General features: G+C 45.9%; 1 protein-coding gene across 3 annotated transcripts in view; it reads right to left on the bottom strand.

Annotated features, from left to right (window-relative positions):
• Positions 1–19,638, bottom strand: part of ITGA9 (integrin subunit alpha 9) — a 344,722-nt gene that overhangs the window by 278,653 nt on the left and 46,431 nt on the right. For all 3 annotated transcript variants that reach the window (XM_072726452.1, XM_072726453.1, XM_072726451.1), the window contains exons 6-12: positions 18,823–18,952; positions 15,871–15,956; positions 13,541–13,609; positions 8,877–9,014; positions 6,232–6,337; positions 4,946–5,040; positions 803–893 (exon numbers count right to left, since the gene is read on the bottom strand). In XM_072726452.1, the coding sequence (XP_072582553.1) occupies positions 803–893; positions 4,946–5,040; positions 6,232–6,337; positions 8,877–9,014; positions 13,541–13,609; positions 15,871–15,956; positions 18,823–18,952 (715 nt within the window). The remainder of the gene's footprint in view (positions 1–802; positions 894–4,945; positions 5,041–6,231; positions 6,338–8,876; positions 9,015–13,540; positions 13,610–15,870; positions 15,957–18,822; positions 18,953–19,638) is intronic.

The following is a 19,638-nucleotide window of genomic DNA, read 5'->3' as shown; positions in this document are numbered from 1 at the left end:
TTCAAGTGGCCAGAAATACTTCCTCAAGACCGCAAGATGACCCTTACTATCAGGGAGATGTTTTCTGAATTCCAGGATGATTTGGGATTTTTTCCAAATTCTCATCTTAGTTTTGTTACCTCGTCCCACTCCTCAAGCCCCAGAAGAACTACCATCCCACTGACTAGTCCTTTTTACCTAAGCCAGACACACTTGAGATTGAGGTGGGAAATTGTACATTTTTATTCAATTAGCTTCAACCACCACAAGGCATTAATTAACCCTGAAGACAGAGCAGCCAGTCTTTAATGGTGAAGGTCTGTTTTGTCCATCAGGGACAGGGCATGCTTTTCTTTTCTGCTCCAAATATTTCAATTTTCTTGCAGGGGTTAGAAGGTGGGGAAGGTGCTGCTCAGTTATTTTTCCCCTCTGAAGTGTAAGACACCTCTTCAGATGGTTAAATATCAAGGAAAACATGAGGTTTTGCTATCATTTTTAATGTAGACAGTACTTCTTTTTTTCTTCATTAGAACTACTGCCACAGAAATCATGATTTTTTTGTTTTTCTTTTTCTGTTTCTTTTGAAATCACTGTTAAGATCTACCCTTTTGGTCCTTCAACCCTTCAGAATAGATCATTCTAAAGCCACAAAATAAACTTCAACACCGTAAAATCAAATACGAGGCAAAGCATCCCATTCTGTTGTGGGGATTTTCCTAATCCTAAATAGATGTTACCACTGCTCAACCAGATTGGAAATTACTCTACCTCAAGTATTTATCTTCATTTATCTCCAAAGCTTTTAAAAGAAAAAACAGCTTACCAGGATAGCCATTTCCATCCATATCAATGCCTCCTGATATGGACTGACCAAACATCCGCAGGACTGGACTTATCTTCTGGCCAGACAGTTTCTGAAACAGATAATAGAGAAATTGAGTCACCAAATAGGAGCACAGTCATAAATAAAACCTGTGACTTTTCTATGCAGCTTCTGTAGGACACTGGGTCCTCAAGTTGTGGAAAGGGAAAATTGTAATTCTGATTTGTTTTTATTTTTTTAAAGATTTTATTTATTAATTCATGAGAAAAACAGAGAGGCAGAGACATAGGCAGAGGGAGAAGCGGGCTCCCTGCAGGAAGCCTAATGCAGAATTTGATCCCAGGACCCTGTGATCAGGACCTGAGCCAAAGGCAGATGCTCAAGCACTGGGCCCTAGCCTCCCAGGATAAGGCTGTTCCATCTGGTAAATCTGGAGCTCCATGGTCCTGAACCTTCTATAAACTGTAAGAAATCCAAATTAATCAGCTGAAGCCACCCTCTTCCCTAAAAAGCAGCCCCCCAGTCAAGCAGTTAGAGTGCACAGCTCTACCAAGGGACATCTGCACTTTTATTCATCATCAAGTTTAACCTATGTTAACACATGCTGCATTGGCTCAGGGCTATTTATGTACAACCGGCTTTTGTCATTCATCGATGTCTGCGTGGCACAGTTCCTCAAAAGATATCAAACTTCCTGAATCAGAAAAGTCCCATCTCCTGGGATCTGACCCGTTCCTTCTTCCCTTTGTTTATACAGTCTCTTTGGGGAGGCTTACCTCCCAATGCCCTCATTTTGGATGACAAGAAAAATGCTTTGTTTTCATACCATACAGCACAATCCCTGTCGGAACCAGGTTTACAGATATCCAGGGGGCTCACTTTGGACTTTCTTTCCTCATCCTTTTCCTTCCTGAGTCACCCTGCAGGAAAGTCACGAGCAGGGGGAGAGGGGAGTTTCCATAGGATCTGCAGAGGGAGATGCCAGGGACCACCTCCACCCAGCCCCTCCCAGGAGCCCATTACTGCGATTAACCTTCCACTTGCCATCTTCAGGTAAGCCATCCAGCAGAAAAGGAGCAAGCATCATAGTACAAATCCCAACACTGTAGCAAAAACTCAAGAAATGTTTCTTGCTAACAGGCAGAGCTTCCTGTCCCACATGGCTCTGGCTAAACAAACATGTACATATGTCTATTTCTTAAAAGCCACATTCTGAGGCAAACCAGCTCAGCTCCACAGTCTAACATGCTAGCAGCAGCTTGCCCTGGGTCTGCATTTCTGTCTGAGCTCTGCTGTGGCTGGGACAAGGGGGAAGAGTGAAGGGGTGGTCCATTTGGGGGTGGCGATGCGGGCTTAACATCTGCAGGCCATTAGGCCATAAAGCCAGGAAGATAAGTCTGCTCGGTGCTAATAACTCTAAATGAAAACCAGGAGCCTTGGAAAACCTCCGCTTGACCAGGTTTACAGGCAGTGTCCTTACGGCAGGAGAAGGATCACAGGGGCCGCCACGACATGCCCCGGGGGGCTCTCAATTTGAGAAAGGCACACAAGGATCTTAAAATCAACACTTCTCATGGTGAACTCAAGAAAGAGGAATGAGTTAAAGAGTAATGTGGACGCACTTCAGCCCTGATCTCACAATTTCTCCGGCAGAAATAATACCAGTCTGGGCCAAAGAAAAGCAACTCCTTTGCCCAGAGCTGTTTCTGATTTCTTCCTCTGGTTCACCCACACAATGCCAGCTCTGTCTGGACCCCAGCCCTGAAGAATCTATCGTTAAAGGATTTTTCTTTTTCCTTTTAAATCACTGACCTTATTGTATACATATTAGCAGCTTGGAAAAGTATAAGCATAGCTGTTTCTTTCTTTTTTTTTAAAAGTGCCCCAAACCACTTCTCTTTGTCAAAGCTAACAAGCCTGCCAGCATGCTGACAGAGGCAGGAAGGGTCCAGCTGCTGATCCCCGCTTCCTACTAGAGACACTCCATGTTAACCACAAAATTTGTACTTCAGTTCTCTGCAGGGATTCCACCCAGCAACATAACAAAACACTGGAGGGCACCGGGAGGAGGGAAAGTGAGGGGTCTCTGACAGGTTGCTTCTCCGTGTGATTTGCTTCCAAGGTCCTGGAACAAGCTTCCAAGAGGATGCGTGGACGGTGACCCTCGGCAGCTGCCTAAGGACCGGGCTCCCTGGATGACTTCCCGCTTGTCACATTGTGAAGAGGGTCCCTAAGTCAGACCACAACAGGTCTCATGACATGGATGTGGCCCCCAACCAGCTCCCGAAGCCTTCTTCCTCCTGCCACATTGGCTGAATCACCTAAGAGCTTACTGTCACCATGATTCATTTCTAATGGGAAGAGTAGACCCATGCCCCTCGGAGTACGTGTGCTTCAGAACAAAATCAGTTTCCAGATTTCTAAGTTTTCCAACTGAGCTTCCCTGAGTGTTCCTTCCTCCCACGTGGAGTTGTGGGCGTGTTATAAGAAAAGGTTGAGAGTCAGACAGGCAAAGTTTCAGTGGCCTTACTGCCACTTACTACCCAGAGACCTTGGCCAAGCAAAGTCCCCTCCCTGGGCTGGAGGCATGTCATAAAGACACTGTGGATAATAAGGACACCATCTCACAGGACTATGACAAGAACTAAAGAAAAAAAGAGCAGAGCAGTCCCTCCTCTCTGCCGTCTGCCTCATGTGGGAGTTACTGAGCTGGGCTGGCCCCAACACAGAGGATCCTGGAAGCCGGTGATAAGCCAAACCTTAACCTTTAATCAGCTTACTTGTATTTACTACAAGAAGAACAATTATGAATGCACAAATTGAACTTACATTTATGTACTGGCTCTTAAAATCAGCTTGTAAAGTCTCTTTCTTACCTAGAGACTTCGGCACATGAACAGGACACTTTACTAATACTTCATTTTATAAAACAGTTGTAGAATATTTTAGAAGAACACATTCCACATTTGCTTCAACGTAGATGGAACTGGAAGGTATTATGCTGAGTGAAGTAAGTCAATCAGAGAAGGACAAACATTATATGTTCTCATTCATTTGGGGAATATAAATAATAGTGAAAGGGAATATAAGGGAAGGGGGAAGAAATATGTGGGAAATATCAGAAAGGGAGACAGAACATAAAGACTCCTAACTCTGGGAAACGAACTAGGGGTGGTGGAAAGGGAGGAGGGTGGGGGGTGGGGGTGAATGGGTGACGGGCACTGAGGGGGGCACTTGACGGGATGAGCACTGGGTGTTATTCTGTATGTTGGTAAATAGAACACAATAAAAATAAATTTATTTAAAAAAAAAGAACACGACTCAGTTAAAAGTTGTTTCCTTAGAGATAATCAAGATATGAGACCAGCTTTTTTGTGATGAGAAATAAAAGCATGAGTAGAAAGTGGTAAGCACCTAAGAAGCACTCAATAGATCAATATTTGCTGATTGAAAATTTCTCAACTTGTGCTCAAATCCCTTCCTGTCATTGACCCACTCACTGGGAGAATGATACAGGCCTGTGCCACTCTAGACAGAGACATCCACAAATATCCTGACGATGCTTCTATCGAGAGAGTGACTTCCTTTTTTCCCATGGGTTGGGCTGGACACATCAGCAAGACTGAACACCAAGCTGATATGGCAAAAAAACACAACTCACCACTTCCACGTTCCCAAGTCTGGGGCTCAAGGCCAGAGCTTTGACCAGCTCCTCATTTCAATGCCAATTACAACAATCAGCCCCATGACAGCCTTCAAGCCCCTACCCTGTGGACCATTGTGTCTCTAAATTAAATTTTACAACATAATCCTTAAGCTTGCATAGATAACTAACAATAAAAAAGGAAAGCCTCTTTTTCTGCAAGAAATAACTCAAACTGCGGGTAAGGATGGGGATGTAATCCTTCCCAGGCAGGATGCATCCCTGACCATGAGCAAACTTGGAAGTCTCTGAATAGGTTTTTATACTTAATAAGCAATACCAGTGGTCTCTGCCTTTCCCTGGAGGGCGGGAAGATTGAAGTCATAGAAACCATGTTGTGTTTTCCTCTGTACCCCAGGGTGTGGCACAGACTAAAGGTTCCCTGCGTGTCTGTCAGATGAATGTATGGACAGTTACCATGTCATTCTCACAGCAATTACCATTGAGTACTGAGGGACTATCCCGCCAGCATCACCATGATAGATATAGACGGCCCCTGAGAAGTCGTCCTCCTTGGGTGCACCAATGGCCACATCTGAGGAGAGAAACAGCTTTTGGTTAGAAAGCCACATGGAGTAACACAAGGACTTTTCCTAATTCCTGCCATCATCTGGGTCCCTCCACACCAGAAATTTCTTGGTCGCTGGTTGCTCAGGCATTAAACTAGATACCCAGTCTCTTAGCAGGAAAAAAAGTAGAAAATTATTGAGGCTGTGAGGGTTTAGTTTCCAGAAAAGTTCCTACCTCATTCTCACAGAAAAAAAAAAAATCATTGACTCACCCAATAAAAGAAATGCAAATAGAAACCACTCACCCAAATTTCTGTCAGAGAGGGGAATTCCATAAACTAAGGCTATTGCCTGAAAAAGTCGACTCTGTTCCTGGAGAAGGGACTGGTACAGGATGGCACTCACTCCCCCCCCCCCCCCACAAAAATTGTTACCCTCACACACTGACAACCCTGGAACAAAGCTGAGATCTTCCTGACTTTCTTCCCTCTGCTTCTAACAAAAGTCATGTGTTTACAGAAGTGAGGTCAAGGGTGAGGGGCATACGCTCACATGACCTCGAGAGGCCCTCTGTGGCCAGGGGCGTGAGGGTATCAAAGGAGCCTGGATGTCTGGCCTGAGGCAAGAGCTGCCCCCCAGCCTGTCTTCTACCACAACCATCACCCCAGAGACATGGCTCCCACAGGTCCTGATGTCCATCTACTGCATATACAGTAAGCAGGGGGGGCACTGAACAGGCCAGAAACAGGAACCAAGAGACTGTGAAGGTATCTGCAGTCCAGACAGAATTGGAAACTGGGTGCACACAGCTGCAACCTCTCTGCAGGGACACATGCAAGACTATCCCCTTGCTGTCGCTCTCACGGCTGAGAATGTCTCAGTCATCCCTCATTTGTTGTACTAACAACACCGTAGAGCCAGAGAGGCTCAGACTGAGGGCTGGTAGCAGGAGAAAGCTGGTTCCACTTCCTCAAACACGTCTGCATCAAGAAGCCCCGGCGGCCCGGCCCCAGGTGCGTTCGCGCCGCAACACTCAGCCAAGAATTCCGGGCTGACAAGAAGCTACCGCACAGAAGCAGAGCCCAGCCCTGAGTGCCTGCATGGAGCACATCTTCTCCAAGGGCGGCCCTCCCTACGGGGGCCTTCCAAGCAGGCAGGCAGATCCAGCAGCACATCATGTCAGGGAGAAGCCAGAGGGCAGGTGCAAGCTCACTGACCTGGGAACCCATCGTCGTCAAGGTCACCCAGGCTGGCGATGCTCTCCCCAAAGTGTGCGTTGTAGGCGCCGTCACCACTCAAGGCCAGTTGCTCCTCCAGGGCTCCCTGGGAAGCAGGATGGAGGAAAAAGTGGAAAACAAAACACAAACAGAACCGAAAAACAAACAAACAAACAAACAAACAAAGCTCCGAATGTCACCCTGAAAGTGCACCCATCAACAGGAGACACCCAGGCAGGACTGCAGGCACCTAAACTTCTCTTTCGTTGTGGCAAAAGGAGTTCCTTTCATTTGTGCAGCAGGAAAGATTCCCACAGCCTGAGATGCCTTTTAGAGGGAAGAGGATTCTCACAGTGACCAGCGACCCCACCTCTCCCTTGTCCTGACACTCCATAAACCCACCTACCTACATACCTATCACCACTGAATCTTCTCAACTGCCCTGACCTTTTCCTCTGCAAAGTTGTTTTACATGGGCATGCATATTTCTATTTTTTCTCTTCTGTGACTTTTAGTACAAAGTTGCTTTATAAGGTACGTGTGATTAGTAATCCAACACCCAGTAGTTCTTGGCCAGGGTGGGGGGCATACACAACCATGCCTGTTCTCGTTGGACTCAGATTTGCATTTCTCGAGCAAACACCAGATAACAAAGGGAGGGAGCTAATGGTGTATGGTGGCAGTAAAAGCCATTTGAGGATACCCACTCTACCCCAAATCACTGACATGTCAGTATCAGAGTATTAAAGTGCAATCTGAGATTTTGAGGCATAAGAATGTCTAAATCTGCCCTGGCATAGAGGTACCCTGGACTCACTGCACACCCACAAGCCATCCCAAGGAGTGTCTGGCTTTAGATCAGACCTCGTGGCTCCCCCACTTTACAGATGAGGAAACTGAACCACTAATTTTAAGTTATTTGTCCACATTGCACAGGCTAGAAAGTGGAAAACCCAGGATCCAGGTCCATCTAACTCCAAAGTCACCATTTTCCCATTCCTCTGCACTGCTTCATAATCATTCATCAAAGAGAGGGAGATTCAACAGATATACTACCCTTGTACTTAGGGAAGCCACACAGGCATTAAGATACATTGGTTGGGTGTTGGAATGTGTGGGCACAATTTGTCTGGGGAGTTATCCTGCTCTAAGATTCCACACCCTGATTTAGACACACTGTTGAGCTATTGAGCTGATCACCTTGCTGCCTGACAGGTTCATACCTATGTGAATGTTTCATTCTCCTACAAATAGAGTAGCCAGCAGCCACTGACTGTTGCTGAGCTCATCTCCATAATGACCACCTAATTTCTCCCCACACCAGCCTGTCCCTTTCCTGGAATGTCAAGGGGGCTGCAAGTGCCAAGCATCACTGCAGGAGGCACCAGGAAGTATCTTCGGTCCCAGGTTTTAGATTCACTTCCTTAAAAGAGTTTACAAGCATCTGAGAAAGCCCACAGCTCTAACATTCCCTGGCTCCTCTTCACATGGCTGCCCTTTCTTTCTGACATCTGCCCACCTATAGTTAAACACCATTGTCCCCTCCAATTGAATTAGTTATCCAACTAGGATAACTAGCATCTTGGTCACCACTTAAAAGTGTATTTTTTTTTTTTTTTACCATGAAAGAATTACATTCTTGCTCTTTGAGTAAAGATAAAACTAAAAATCTATCCAAGGCTTACCACCCACAAAGATCTGTTATTAACATTCTCTATGCATTTTGTGTATTTTTATAAAGGTTGTTTGTAGAGCAAGTTTTCATCCTGCTTTTCACTGATTACCGCATAACCATTTTCTCATGTTTGGTGACAAAATTGATGCATTTAACTCTCTTGTTGAACATTCTTAATTCTAGATGCTGAAAAGATTCTGCTTTCTCACTGGTCTCCCACCTCCACTGTGCATTACTCCCCCACTCTCTCCCCCCAATCCTCCACTCAGCTGCAAAGGGGCAGAGACATCTTTCTGACACCATCACCCCCCCTTTCATGGTCCTGCAGGATAAGGGCACCACGATCATGGCTCTTGGCCACTGCACTGGTCCCCCCAGAACTAAGTGGTCCTACTGCCCCATGCCTCATCCCACTTGCCCAGCTCCCAGCCCACCCCTGCCTCTCTGCCTAACTCCTACTCCTTCGGATTCATCCCAGCCATTGCGTCCTCCAGGAGGTTTCTCTGCCCCCTTGGGCATGTGCATAGATACTTCCAGGGAGGTAGCACAACTCTCAGGGATCCAGCTGGCCTAGGTTCAAATTCCAGCCCACCACTTCTAGTTGTGTGATGGGGGGCACATTATCTAACCTCTCTGGGCCTCGTTTTTGCATCTGAGAAATGGGACCCCTGATATTACATTGAAATCCTTTATAGAAAACAGGAGGCACAGTTTCAGGTACATAATAGACACTCAAAATCAAACAACAGACATTACAATTTTTTTCAACCCCTGTATGTTTGCAGTGATAACACTGTGTACAGCTTTCCATTAATGGAATGTTGAGCTTTCTGAAGGTAGGAAGCGAGTGTTTTCACTTCCTCTGGGTTATGGGGCCCAGTGCCCAGCCCAGCAGGGTCTCAGTCACTCTTTGCTGGACAGATGTCCCCCCACACACACTCATCCACATAGTGCCCAGCACTGTACTCACATTTCCTCTGTTGATGTAGACGGTGACCTGCCCCTCATCTCTGATCTCAGAGAACATGGGGGCCCCCACCAGCAGGTCAGAGAGGCCATCTGCGTTCAAGTCAACTGCGCATAAGGAGGAGCCGAAGTAAGAGCCCATCTGCAACCAAGTCGAGTTGCAACAAAGCGTTCAGTGTCTGCCCTCACACAGGAGGTCCTCACTTTCCTCTAGCCCGCTGCTTTAGGAACTCTTGCTCCCAAGCCCCTCAGAGGCTGTGAAGGCTATGCTGCCCCATAAGCCAGAAGGCCCAGGCCAGTGGTGAAATGCCTGATTTCCCTGGCTCCTGGCAGCTATGCTGGGGCCCCGGCAACATGAGACCAAAGCTAACAGGCTCAGAGGCCCCCTCCTTGGAACCCTACCAAGGGGAAAACAAGTGGACCAATCCCAGGAGAATACAGTATGGTTTTTAAAAATGCAAGCCGAAGTTGCAAAATGGGTTACAACCATAGTAAAAGTGCCTCATATAACAGACATCTGACAGGGCCAACCATGTAGGAATATGAAATTTTGTAACATAAGGCAAGCTTGAAAAGAAATGATACATGGGGAAATAGATTCCCCTCCCCTGGGCCTGCTCAGAGCTAAAGCTAACCAAGAAGGCATGAACTCCAATGACAGGAAAAGGTACAACTCCTAAGACTATGTAATGGATAAGGGAACACAACCAGGTTACGGTGGCTCTTCCAGTATCACGGCTTACTCCAATGCCTATTACTGTAAATCAGGGGTCTTAACTCCAAATGCCAAAGGGATCCAGGCAGGTGACAGAAAAACCATAAGAAAAAACATGTAACATTGTAAAGTTGGTCACAGGTGGCAAGTGACACTTGGTTTCAGTCTCTAACAAACAATGAGTGGTACAGACTGTGGCAAACAGGAGCCCACAGAGCCAGCTACTAGACACGCTCCTACCCAGCCGCAGCCAACTGCTGTCATGAAGGAGGCTGACCCAGAGAAGACCAACCTTCCTGTTTTTTAAGAGAAGCCAAAAATCAAAAATTGTATTTGAGGTGCCTCTTTTTAAAACACAGGCAACTTGGGGGCATCTGGGTGGCTCAGCAGTTGAACGTCTGCGTTTGGCTCAAGCCGAGATCCTGGGGTCCTGGGAGCAAGCCCTGCATTGGGCTCCCCACAGGGAGCCTGCTTCTTCCTCTGCCTATGTCTCTGCCTCTCTCTGTGTCTCCCATGAATAAATAAATAAAATCTTTAAAAAAATGTGAGCAACTTGTTCAGAATAAAAAAACCAAACATACCGGGCAGGCCAAACAAAGTTTTACAGGCTGCATCCTTTCTAAAGGCTGCCAGTATGCAACCTCTTGGAAAGGGAAAAGAAAAAAAAAAAAGCCATTCTTTTAAAATAAATGTTTTCAAATAAAAGGCCTCTGGTTCTGCTGATGGCAACAAGCATTTTCTTTTGGAGTTGCAGTTTGCAGTTTGTTGGCTACTGCCCCAGGGAGTGTGAGAGTGGAGGGCACTCCGGTACATTTCCTGCAGTGAACCGGGGGACTGGCGCCCCTCCTCAGTCACATGCCACTTGTGCTCAACCCACCCCACCCAACCACCGCCCATTCCCAAAGGAGAAGCATGTGGGCAATGCCTGGATTCACAGCTGAGACCAAGTTGCCAGTCACTAATTCGGTGGCCTTGCCGATCTTTCCATCTGGACTTTAGTAAAATAAGCAAACAAACAAGCTGGTAAGACCCACACAAGGCCCCGAGGACCAAAGCTGCTAGCTGTTCTCTCTGGCTGAGCCCCATGGGAACAATGTGCTTCATTCCAATGGGCTATTTAACTTGGCATCTTTATCAATGTTCAATCAGAAATCCCTGAACATGAAGTTTCCTATCTAAGTTCTGACATATAAACACTTCAGATACCCTGTTAACTTAATAAAACTCCTATATGGCAATGACATGCTTTCAGGGGTGGGGGGAGGGTGTTCCTTGATCAGAATTCTCCCATAAGTCTGGAAATACAGGGATGTGTGTCTATATTAACATCTGGATTTTGCACATATTGATGATTTCTTAGATGTACTATATGAAGGCTGTCAATCGAAAAAACCCAGAACTTTGAGGTTTCATTTTATTTTGTTTTGTTTTTAGAGTAAGGCCAGGTGACAGGACTACCTCACCAAATCCTGGCCGAAAAAAGCAGAAGAGGGCCAGTGGTTGGCTGAGTCAGAACCCTCCCCTGTGTGTGTGTGGCTCCGGACACAGGGGTAAAGCTACAGACATCCTTTGAAAGCCTGGGGTCATGTCCTTTCCCTCTGAAGTAATGGAGAAGTCAGAGAGACTGGAATTTCTCTTCTTCTTGCAAAAAGCAGAATCATATGTATAAAGAGAGTGATCATCTTTTTCAAAATCGGAAAGCTTATGACGGGGTTAAAGCCAGAAAAAATGGGAGAGCAAGATTGAGTGGTGTAAGAAAGGAATGACTCTACCTAGGATGGTGCAAAGTGAAGGCAAGTAGAGCCCTAATGAAAGTGACAAGTGACAGAGCCATGGAACTGGTGGGTGAAACACCTGGCCCTTCCATCCCCTCTCAGGGAGCCCCAACACATCACAAGGACATTCAAGCAGATACGCAAACCAGTCTGTCCTGGACTCCATGGCGTAAAGTTCTCGGGAAGTGTGCCCAAGTGGCTCCTCAAATGTTGACCTCTCCCACCACCTGCTCTTAAATCTGTTGCCCGAAACATGACCACAGCCAGTCACAGATGAGTGGCCATGTAAATTGTCATTTGCACCAGGAGGTTTTTGAGAAGGAGGGGGGCACAATTATAGGCTGTTAATTATACCAGGATGACCACCCTGGGCACAGGTGGCTGGTGGGGGTGGTGGGCAGGAGGCATGGAGACACAGGTGGAAATGAACGTGAAGATACTCTGAAAACTGGATGACAGGTGTGCTCCAGCTCCACACATCACATTAGAGTCCTTAAATAGTATTTATGTGAGGTGATGGGTGTGTTAACTAGCCTTACTGTGATGGATCAAATCATCCATTGAACACCTTAAGTTCACCCAGTGCTATAGGTCAATTATATCTCAGCAAAGCTGGGAGAGGGGGACGGTTCCTTTAATTTTATGCTGTCAAGCCCAGGTATGTTTGCACGGGAGAGGTGGGGGTCTGGGTTTCCCACAGTAGACACACTCACCTATTTATTATTTTTTTGTAAGAAAAATAAAAAATGTTAGGCTTAGGAGCATTTACATCCTACTTGCTCTTTGGGGCTCTTTCACAAATGGCACTGAGTTACTTCTTGTTGAACTGTCAGGGGTGCCTGGAAAATCTTTTTTGCAGAATTGCTCACAGTCCTTTTCCAGTGCTGTTGCTTTGGGTTTTTAGAAATGTTAAAATAACATAGGCCAGTGCAGTTCCCAGGGAAAACTTCACAAAACTGATTTGGTAATGCATTTTTTTTTAATGGAAAGGATTATGACAATTCTATACCAAGTACACACGTTAACATTGTTAAAATTGAAAGAGAATTCCACTTGTGAGTGGGATTTGGGGAAATGAGAATATCCACCACCAGAACAGTGTGTAATGGTGCCAGGCTGGAGGAGAGCAGGTTTAACCCCACACTGGGCTGGGACACACACCCTGCCCCACAAAGGAAATAATCGCTTTTCACCCTTTCTTAAGGTGGCGGGAGGTAAAACAACCTTCCACATTCTCCTATCTCCTGGAATCTCCCTCCCAGGCCCCAGGGGTCCTGTGCTTCTTCCCAGAGCTCACTGAGGCCTCCACCAAGACAAGCCTCCAAATTACTTTGTTGGCCTCCCAGCCCAAATATGTGTCCCCTGAGAGCAGCCAATCTCCCTCAATAATCTTGTTGGTCTGAGCCACACTAAGGGGTGCAGGACTGATAAGCCTGTAAAAAAATGCTGCTTATTAATCAAAGCACTCTCTACCTGCCTTAATTTCAGACTATGGTGCAGCATAATGGAAACATGCAGGAAATGGAGAGAGAATTAGGGCCAGGATTAAGACAAGACAACCCAAGCAGATCAACCTTGCCCAGGACTAATTTCAAGGCAGCCTTCCCAAGCTATTTCTATTTCCAGGTTCCCAAAGGAGCTGAGTGACTTTTTTTTGGTTTCTCTGTGTGACAATAGTCCCTGTGACGATGGTGGAAGGGAGCTCAGGATGACGAGGAATGGTGCTGGGCCAGGGACACAGGGAGAGTGAGAGCCATTTGCCTGCGTGCCTACTTAGTTAGCTATCATGGGTTTGCCACCGTACTAAACTGTGATCTCTGGGGTGTTGATGTGTAAGGTACAAGAGAGCAGCAGATGGAGGAGAGGTAGCAAAAGGCAGAGAGACCCCGCGAGTCATAATTTTGATGAGTATCTGAACTATGAAACTATTTTGAACTCTGTGATGTAACTTGGTCATGTCCAAATGCATCTTGCTTCCTATGTCCTAATCAAGCAGGAATTCCACAATCTGCAGGTTACACACAATGCTGAGGAGTTTAAGGCAACTGCATGTGGAGCCACCATACAAACTTAAGGCCCAGGTAGGACCTTTCCACCAATTTTCTAAAAAAATGAACTGATTCCCACATTATGACATCTCATAAGCAAAAAAGAAGATAACAGTGTCAAGAATCTCACCTTTTTACCTGATGCCTGAAAAATCTTAATTAACGTGCCTGATCTTCGATCAGCTCTAAAAATATAAACCTACGGAATGAAAAAAAAAATCTAGTTAAGATAGAAGCCAGGATCAAAGATATTTACCAGCATCCTCCTGAGAGTCCTACTTAAACCAAGGCCAATGAGGCACAGGGCAAGTGCACTTAAATTAGCTGACAATTAAGAAGTCAGCGTTCCCTGCACTTTACCAACTTTGTAAAAAGAATGTCCTTCAATTCCAAGGCAGAAATCACATCCTCTGCTCCTGAACCACACCATTCATGGAAGCCATGCGCAATATGGTCCAAGGAGCTTACAAATTACTAATAAACAATTCAACTCTTGGATGAAGTATGCATTGTCTTCCTTGAAATATTTCTTTCATTCCTAAGAGTTAGAGCTGCTGCAGGTAGAGCAATGGAAGACAGAGGAATGGAAGGGAGTGTTTCAGACAGAGCAGTTTTCCAAAGTGATTCCACAGAATATCAGAGCCTTACGATCTGCTTAAGTAAGCAGGAGTTTAGTTGGGGAGACACCAGATTTAAACATTAAATCAATTCCTCTACTGCAGGACTTTGAGAGCCTTCAGTATGCACCATGCATCGCTACCACAAGGAAGATTACTCACAAAGGACTTCCCAAATGCCAAGACTATGGAAGTTCTTTTTCAAGTTGCATCTTATAGGAAGTGTCCCATGAGGACCAGGGTAGGGGACCCTCCTAGAGGGTAAGAAGCCTCTACCTTAGTGAGAATGTGTTTATGACCTGACACCAGAAACAAATAATCCTGCAGGCCAGAGGTCTATTCTAGGGTTCCCGGGAATGGTTATAGTTGAGCAATTTTGTCAACTATAACCAGTTTCCCCAGCACCTCTCATGTGATCCAAGTGAAAGAAGCATTTTCAGGTTCTTTTTTGTTAGTTGAGTCCAGGATTCTCTCTGTCTGGTTCTATCAGTTATAAATACTGTTCTCATCCTAAGACTTGACTATCTTGAAACTATCACAAGCATATGCAGAGAAAACAGCACCGATCAGATCAAAGTTTGTGTAACTGGTGAGAAAAGGAAGCACTGAGGCATCTGCATGGCTGTGACCCAGGAGGCAGGCGCTTTTAACAATGCTAGAGATGCCTGGTCACATGCAGGCAGCTTCTTTCCCCGGTGACATTATCAGCTCCTGATGCTTCTTCCCTCCACCATGTAGAGGAAATTGTGTGACCCTGAAGGACCCACCTCTCTCCTGACATTATCAGATTCATCTGCCTGCCTCCCCCTGCTCAGTACCATTGCATTTTTATCTGGTTTCATTCTCAAAGATCCTTTCTCCCTAGCACCAGTGGTAGCAGGGAGGGGGGAGGTACAAGTTCCAGAAATGAGAGCTACGGTTCCTAACTCCTACCCAGGGGGATCTGAGGAAATGATTCTCATGATGTACCTGTAAAGCCCAGTCAGCTGGCCAGACTGACATGCTGGCTCAAGTCTCCAATTAACAGTAGTTTGGGTCCATCTCTAAAATCCAGACCCCACTTCTCTGAGCCCCTAGACATATCGCCATACTCTATCCCAGGTCCACCCTATTGCCTCAGATACAAAGATTATTCCTTTGTTCAGATTTTTCTATCAGAGAACCTATGGAATTTGTTAAAAATTTAGGTTCCTGACTCATGTAGACCTACTCAATCTAGATTTCCCATGTTTTGGAGCTAAAGAACCAGCAAGCATAGTTCTTCATGCTCTTGGACCCATAGAGGCCACAATTCCAGAAAGCCCTGGATCCATGGGGTCTTTCCCATACCCTGGGAAGATCCTTTAGGAGAACTGATGCTACATATTTCCAGTTCAGCCTTTGGACTGAACCAGTCTTGGCTCTAAAACACTGGGAAAATAAATATGATCCTCTAGGCCTCAAGATAAGTAAAGTCCCAAAGATACTTGGGACTAGACCTGATTCTGTTACATCAAAGTCAAAATTGGGGAAGGCTTGACAGAGTGGAGCCTGGACAGTGCTGGATACCATTCCTTTGGAGGACACCATGATGCCAATGGTCAGTCTTAATAACATCACACGCAAAGTGAGCTGCCAAATGCACTGAGATGAGAACAGTGAGCAGCATTCACTCTCTGATTAAGCTTTCAGGGTATGCTCTCAAAAGTGGTCAGAGGCTGATGGGAGACTCCTCATGGCTTCATTTACCTGCCAGCCACCTAGCAGAATGTTCACATCAAATAAGTGACAAACCTCTATACCAGGGGCAGCATGCTCCCCCCCTCGTGTCTGACTCCATGCTATTCCAGACTTTACTCCTCACCTTCCCAATGCCTTCATCCTGTGGAGCACCTCCTACCACATCGGTGGTGAACGGGCGAGAGAAGGAGCCGGCAGTTACTGCATAGCCTGTAAGGAAGGGGCGTTCACCGAGAAGAGAGTGAGAGGGCAGAGAAAAAAAGACCCATCAGAGGAAAAAGGGTCTCAAGCATCCCTTCCCTGGACACCTGTGACCCAGCTATTCTTGAAACATAACCTCCCAGGGAACAAATGGATCTTTCTATCAGTCTTCTCACCCTGAAATGGCTCATCTCACAAAAAGTCAGGTTCACAAAAACATCAGGGCAGGAAAGAGTGTTTTCTGGGAGTCCTCTTTAAAACAGGTACTATACTGGAGCCTGAGTGGCTCAGTGGGTTAAGTGCCTGCCTTCAGCTCAGGTCATGATCTCAGGGTCCTGGGGACGAGCCCCACATCAAGCTCCCTGCTCTTTGGGGGAGTCTACTTCTCCCTCTCCCTCTGCCTGCTGCTCCCCCTGCTTGTGCGCTCTCTCTCTCTTTGCCAAATAAATAAATAAAATCTTTAAAAAAGAAAGCAGGTACTGTGCTAAATACTTTATGTTTTTCTTTTTGAGATATAATTTTTATATGGTCAAGTGTATACATCTGAAGTATAGAACTCAAAGTGTCCAAATGTACACAGCCATGTGATCATCACCCAGAGTGAATTTAGGCACAGACCCCAAACTAGAAGGTTCCCTCCTACCATCTCAAGTCAATGCTCTCCTACAGGCAGCCACTACTCTTTTTCTATCACTATATATGTATATTTTTTAAAGATTTTATTTATTTATTCATGAGAGACAGAGAGAGAGAGGCAGAAACACAGGCAAAGGGAGAAGCAGGCTCCATGCAGGGAGCCTGACGTGGGACTCAATGCCGAGTCTCCAGGATTCTGTGCTGCGCTGAAGGCAGTGCTAAACCGCTGAGCCACCCAGGCTGCCCTCTATCACTATATATTATGTTTACCTATTCTAGAACTTCACTCAACCTAACACCTGTGACATTCATCCATGCTGAGTATAATAGCAGCCATTCCTTTTTATTGTTGAGCAGTAGTCTACTGTATGAAGAGTACAGAACATCTTTATTCTCCTGCTGGGCATCTGGCTGGGCTGTTCCCAACAATCCCAGCATTACTATGAACAAAACTTCTGTGAACATTCAGACGTGTGATTTTGGATGCTGGCAAATTTTAATCTCACAATTCTACAAGGAAGGCCTGATTATTTCTTCCACTTTATAGATGTAGGAACTGAAACTAAACATAGTCAAGTAACATGCCCTAGATAACAATGCAAGATTCAAATCCAATTGGGATGCCTGGGTGGCTCAGTGGTTGAGCCTTTGGCTCAGGTTGTGATCCGGGAGTCCTGGGATCAAGCCCTGCATTGAGCTCCCCGCAGGGAGTTTGCCTCTCCCTTTGCCTGTGTCTCTGCCTCTCTCTCAGTCCTTAATGAGTAAATTAAAAAATCTTAAAAAAAAAAAAAAAGATTCAAATCCAATCTGTGTGTCTCCAAAGCCTCTGCTGTTAACCACTGTGCCATCTTCCCTCCTGGGAGAAGGCAATAGGTGAGTGGGTGAATAGATGAGGAAAGAATCTGGATGCAAAAGCAATCTAGAAACAAAGGTCAAAGCTGTCTGAGCTTAGTCTAAATGTCTCCTGCTTTCTGAGACAGGCTTGTGGGCAGGCTAAAAGTTCTCCTTTAGCCAGCAGAAACCCATATGGGTGGCCATATATTCCCCAAACCTTGTCTTTGCCTTCAACCTTAATGCTGTGATCACAAGCTGTTTGGATTTTGTGATGACACCATATTGTGGTCAATTCTTATGGACCCTGTGGCCTAACCACATTACCTAAGAGTACTGAGTGATCTCAAAGCCTTAAGTGACCCTTGGAAGCCCTGCAGCAGTAAAGGTCTCTGGTACAGAGCAAGAAGCCACGGGTCCCACAGGTTCAAAGGACTTACTCTGAACCCTAAAGCCATACCCAAACCAGGTTCTGGGCTGCCTTCTAGACACGTGTCAGGTCTCCCTGCTGTGCACTGGGTTCTGTAGCAGGTCCTGGAAATGTCAGGCCCGCTCTGCGCCTCTGAGGTGCTCCCAGCTGACACCAGAGGTCAACGCTGTCTCCACAGCACACATATGGCAGGCAGCTTCAGGTTTGGAAACCGCAGGTTTAAGCCCCCACTCTGCTATTTACAAGCCATGTGACCTTTTCAAGTTACAGACTTCTATATGCCTCAGTTTCTTTACCTCTAAAATGCAGGTAATGATAGTTGCCTCATAAGGTTGTTTCAGGAATGAAACGAAATAGTATCCAGAACTATAGCATTTAGAACAGGTACTAAGGAAATGAGCCACACAAAATCTTCAGGTCCACAAGCAAAGACAGGCTATCTCTGTCCCTCAGTAGGTACACTGTCATGCTTGCCTGGTGGCTGTTGTGTCTATTTTCTTTCTAGAAGGTTGAGAAAATAAGAGAAATTTTCCTGAGCCTGCAATTAACCTTCAACATTATGCTGCCATCTGTCATGCTAATTTCTCGTTCTTACTATTTCTATTTGCAACCAGTGGTGTGACCAGGAAGCAGAGTCCACAGCCAAGCAACTGTCAAGGGAAACCAGGATTCCACTGCACTCATTTTGTATCTGAACTTGAGTAATTGCTCAAATAAGAAATGAAAATGTTTGCTTCCCTGGAGGTTCCACTGTCAGCTCTGTGATTACACCACAGTTTTAATCAGACCCCTCCATTGTTCTCTACCTGCTGGGTGAAGGGCTCCATGTAAGGTACCCTCGCTAAGAGCCCACCTAATTAGAACAATAAATGTAAAAGCCAAAAAACTCTTCTTTCTACCATACAGTCATAGTTGGCGAGCCAGGTGAAAACTGTTCCCATTTCCCCTCCTTATCTGTCACATCCCTGAGCTACTCACCCAGGTAAGTGTACCGCCTGTTCATGATCACTTCATCGTTCAGTTTGAAATAGGTGTTGTCTGTAAGGTTCAGCACTTTGACTGTCCCGGCCCAATAAAATGAGCCTGGGGCACCCATCACCACCAGCTCCTACAAAAGATAGACCCAAAGGTAAATAAACAGGAAGGATGCTGAGGAAGGGAGCAGGTGATATAATAAGAACCACAGCTGCATCCAATGCAAAGACACTTCACACCAAGGACTTTATTTGGCTGAGCCATGAAAAGTACTTCACCAGATTCCCTGGCATGATGGAATCCATCACATACACAAGGTCATCAGGAGTAAAGACAAGGATAACGTACCAGACCCCTCTGCTACCCATGGATAAGCTCACATGTACTTCCTCACTTTTACAACAGGATCAGACAAGGAAATGACAAACATCGCACATTGTCCTAAATCACAGAATTCCGGGAAACAGTGCTCGTGAAAAGATACCACCTCCCTCCTGGTCCCCAACCCCACCTGCTTCCTACAGAGCAAGGAGAAAACAAAGATAAGAAGCATCTTTGCAAAAAAAACAAAACAAAACAAAACAAAAAAACAGGTACCAACACTCCAAGGAAATCGTCCCCAGTCCTCACTCAGGACATTCTTCTCAGGGATGGCTCTAAAGCTTGCTTTTGGGACACTGTGGCCCCTGGCAACCTCATAATGAAATCAAGAGAGCAGAGAGGAGCACTAAAGAAGAGGACAGAGACCCCTGGCAGCAAAAGACAGCACTGCTCTTAAAAACAGGCCCAGATGGGATCCCTGGGTGGCGCAGCAGTTTG

This window comes from Vulpes vulpes, chromosome 11 (assembly GCF_048418805.1).
Source record: "Vulpes vulpes isolate BD-2025 chromosome 11, VulVul3, whole genome shotgun sequence".
NCBI classification, from domain to species: Eukaryota; Metazoa; Chordata; class Mammalia; order Carnivora; family Canidae; genus Vulpes; species Vulpes vulpes.
The sequence above is the reverse complement of the archived record's forward strand: the minus strand, read 5'-3'. Positions and strand labels throughout refer to the sequence as shown.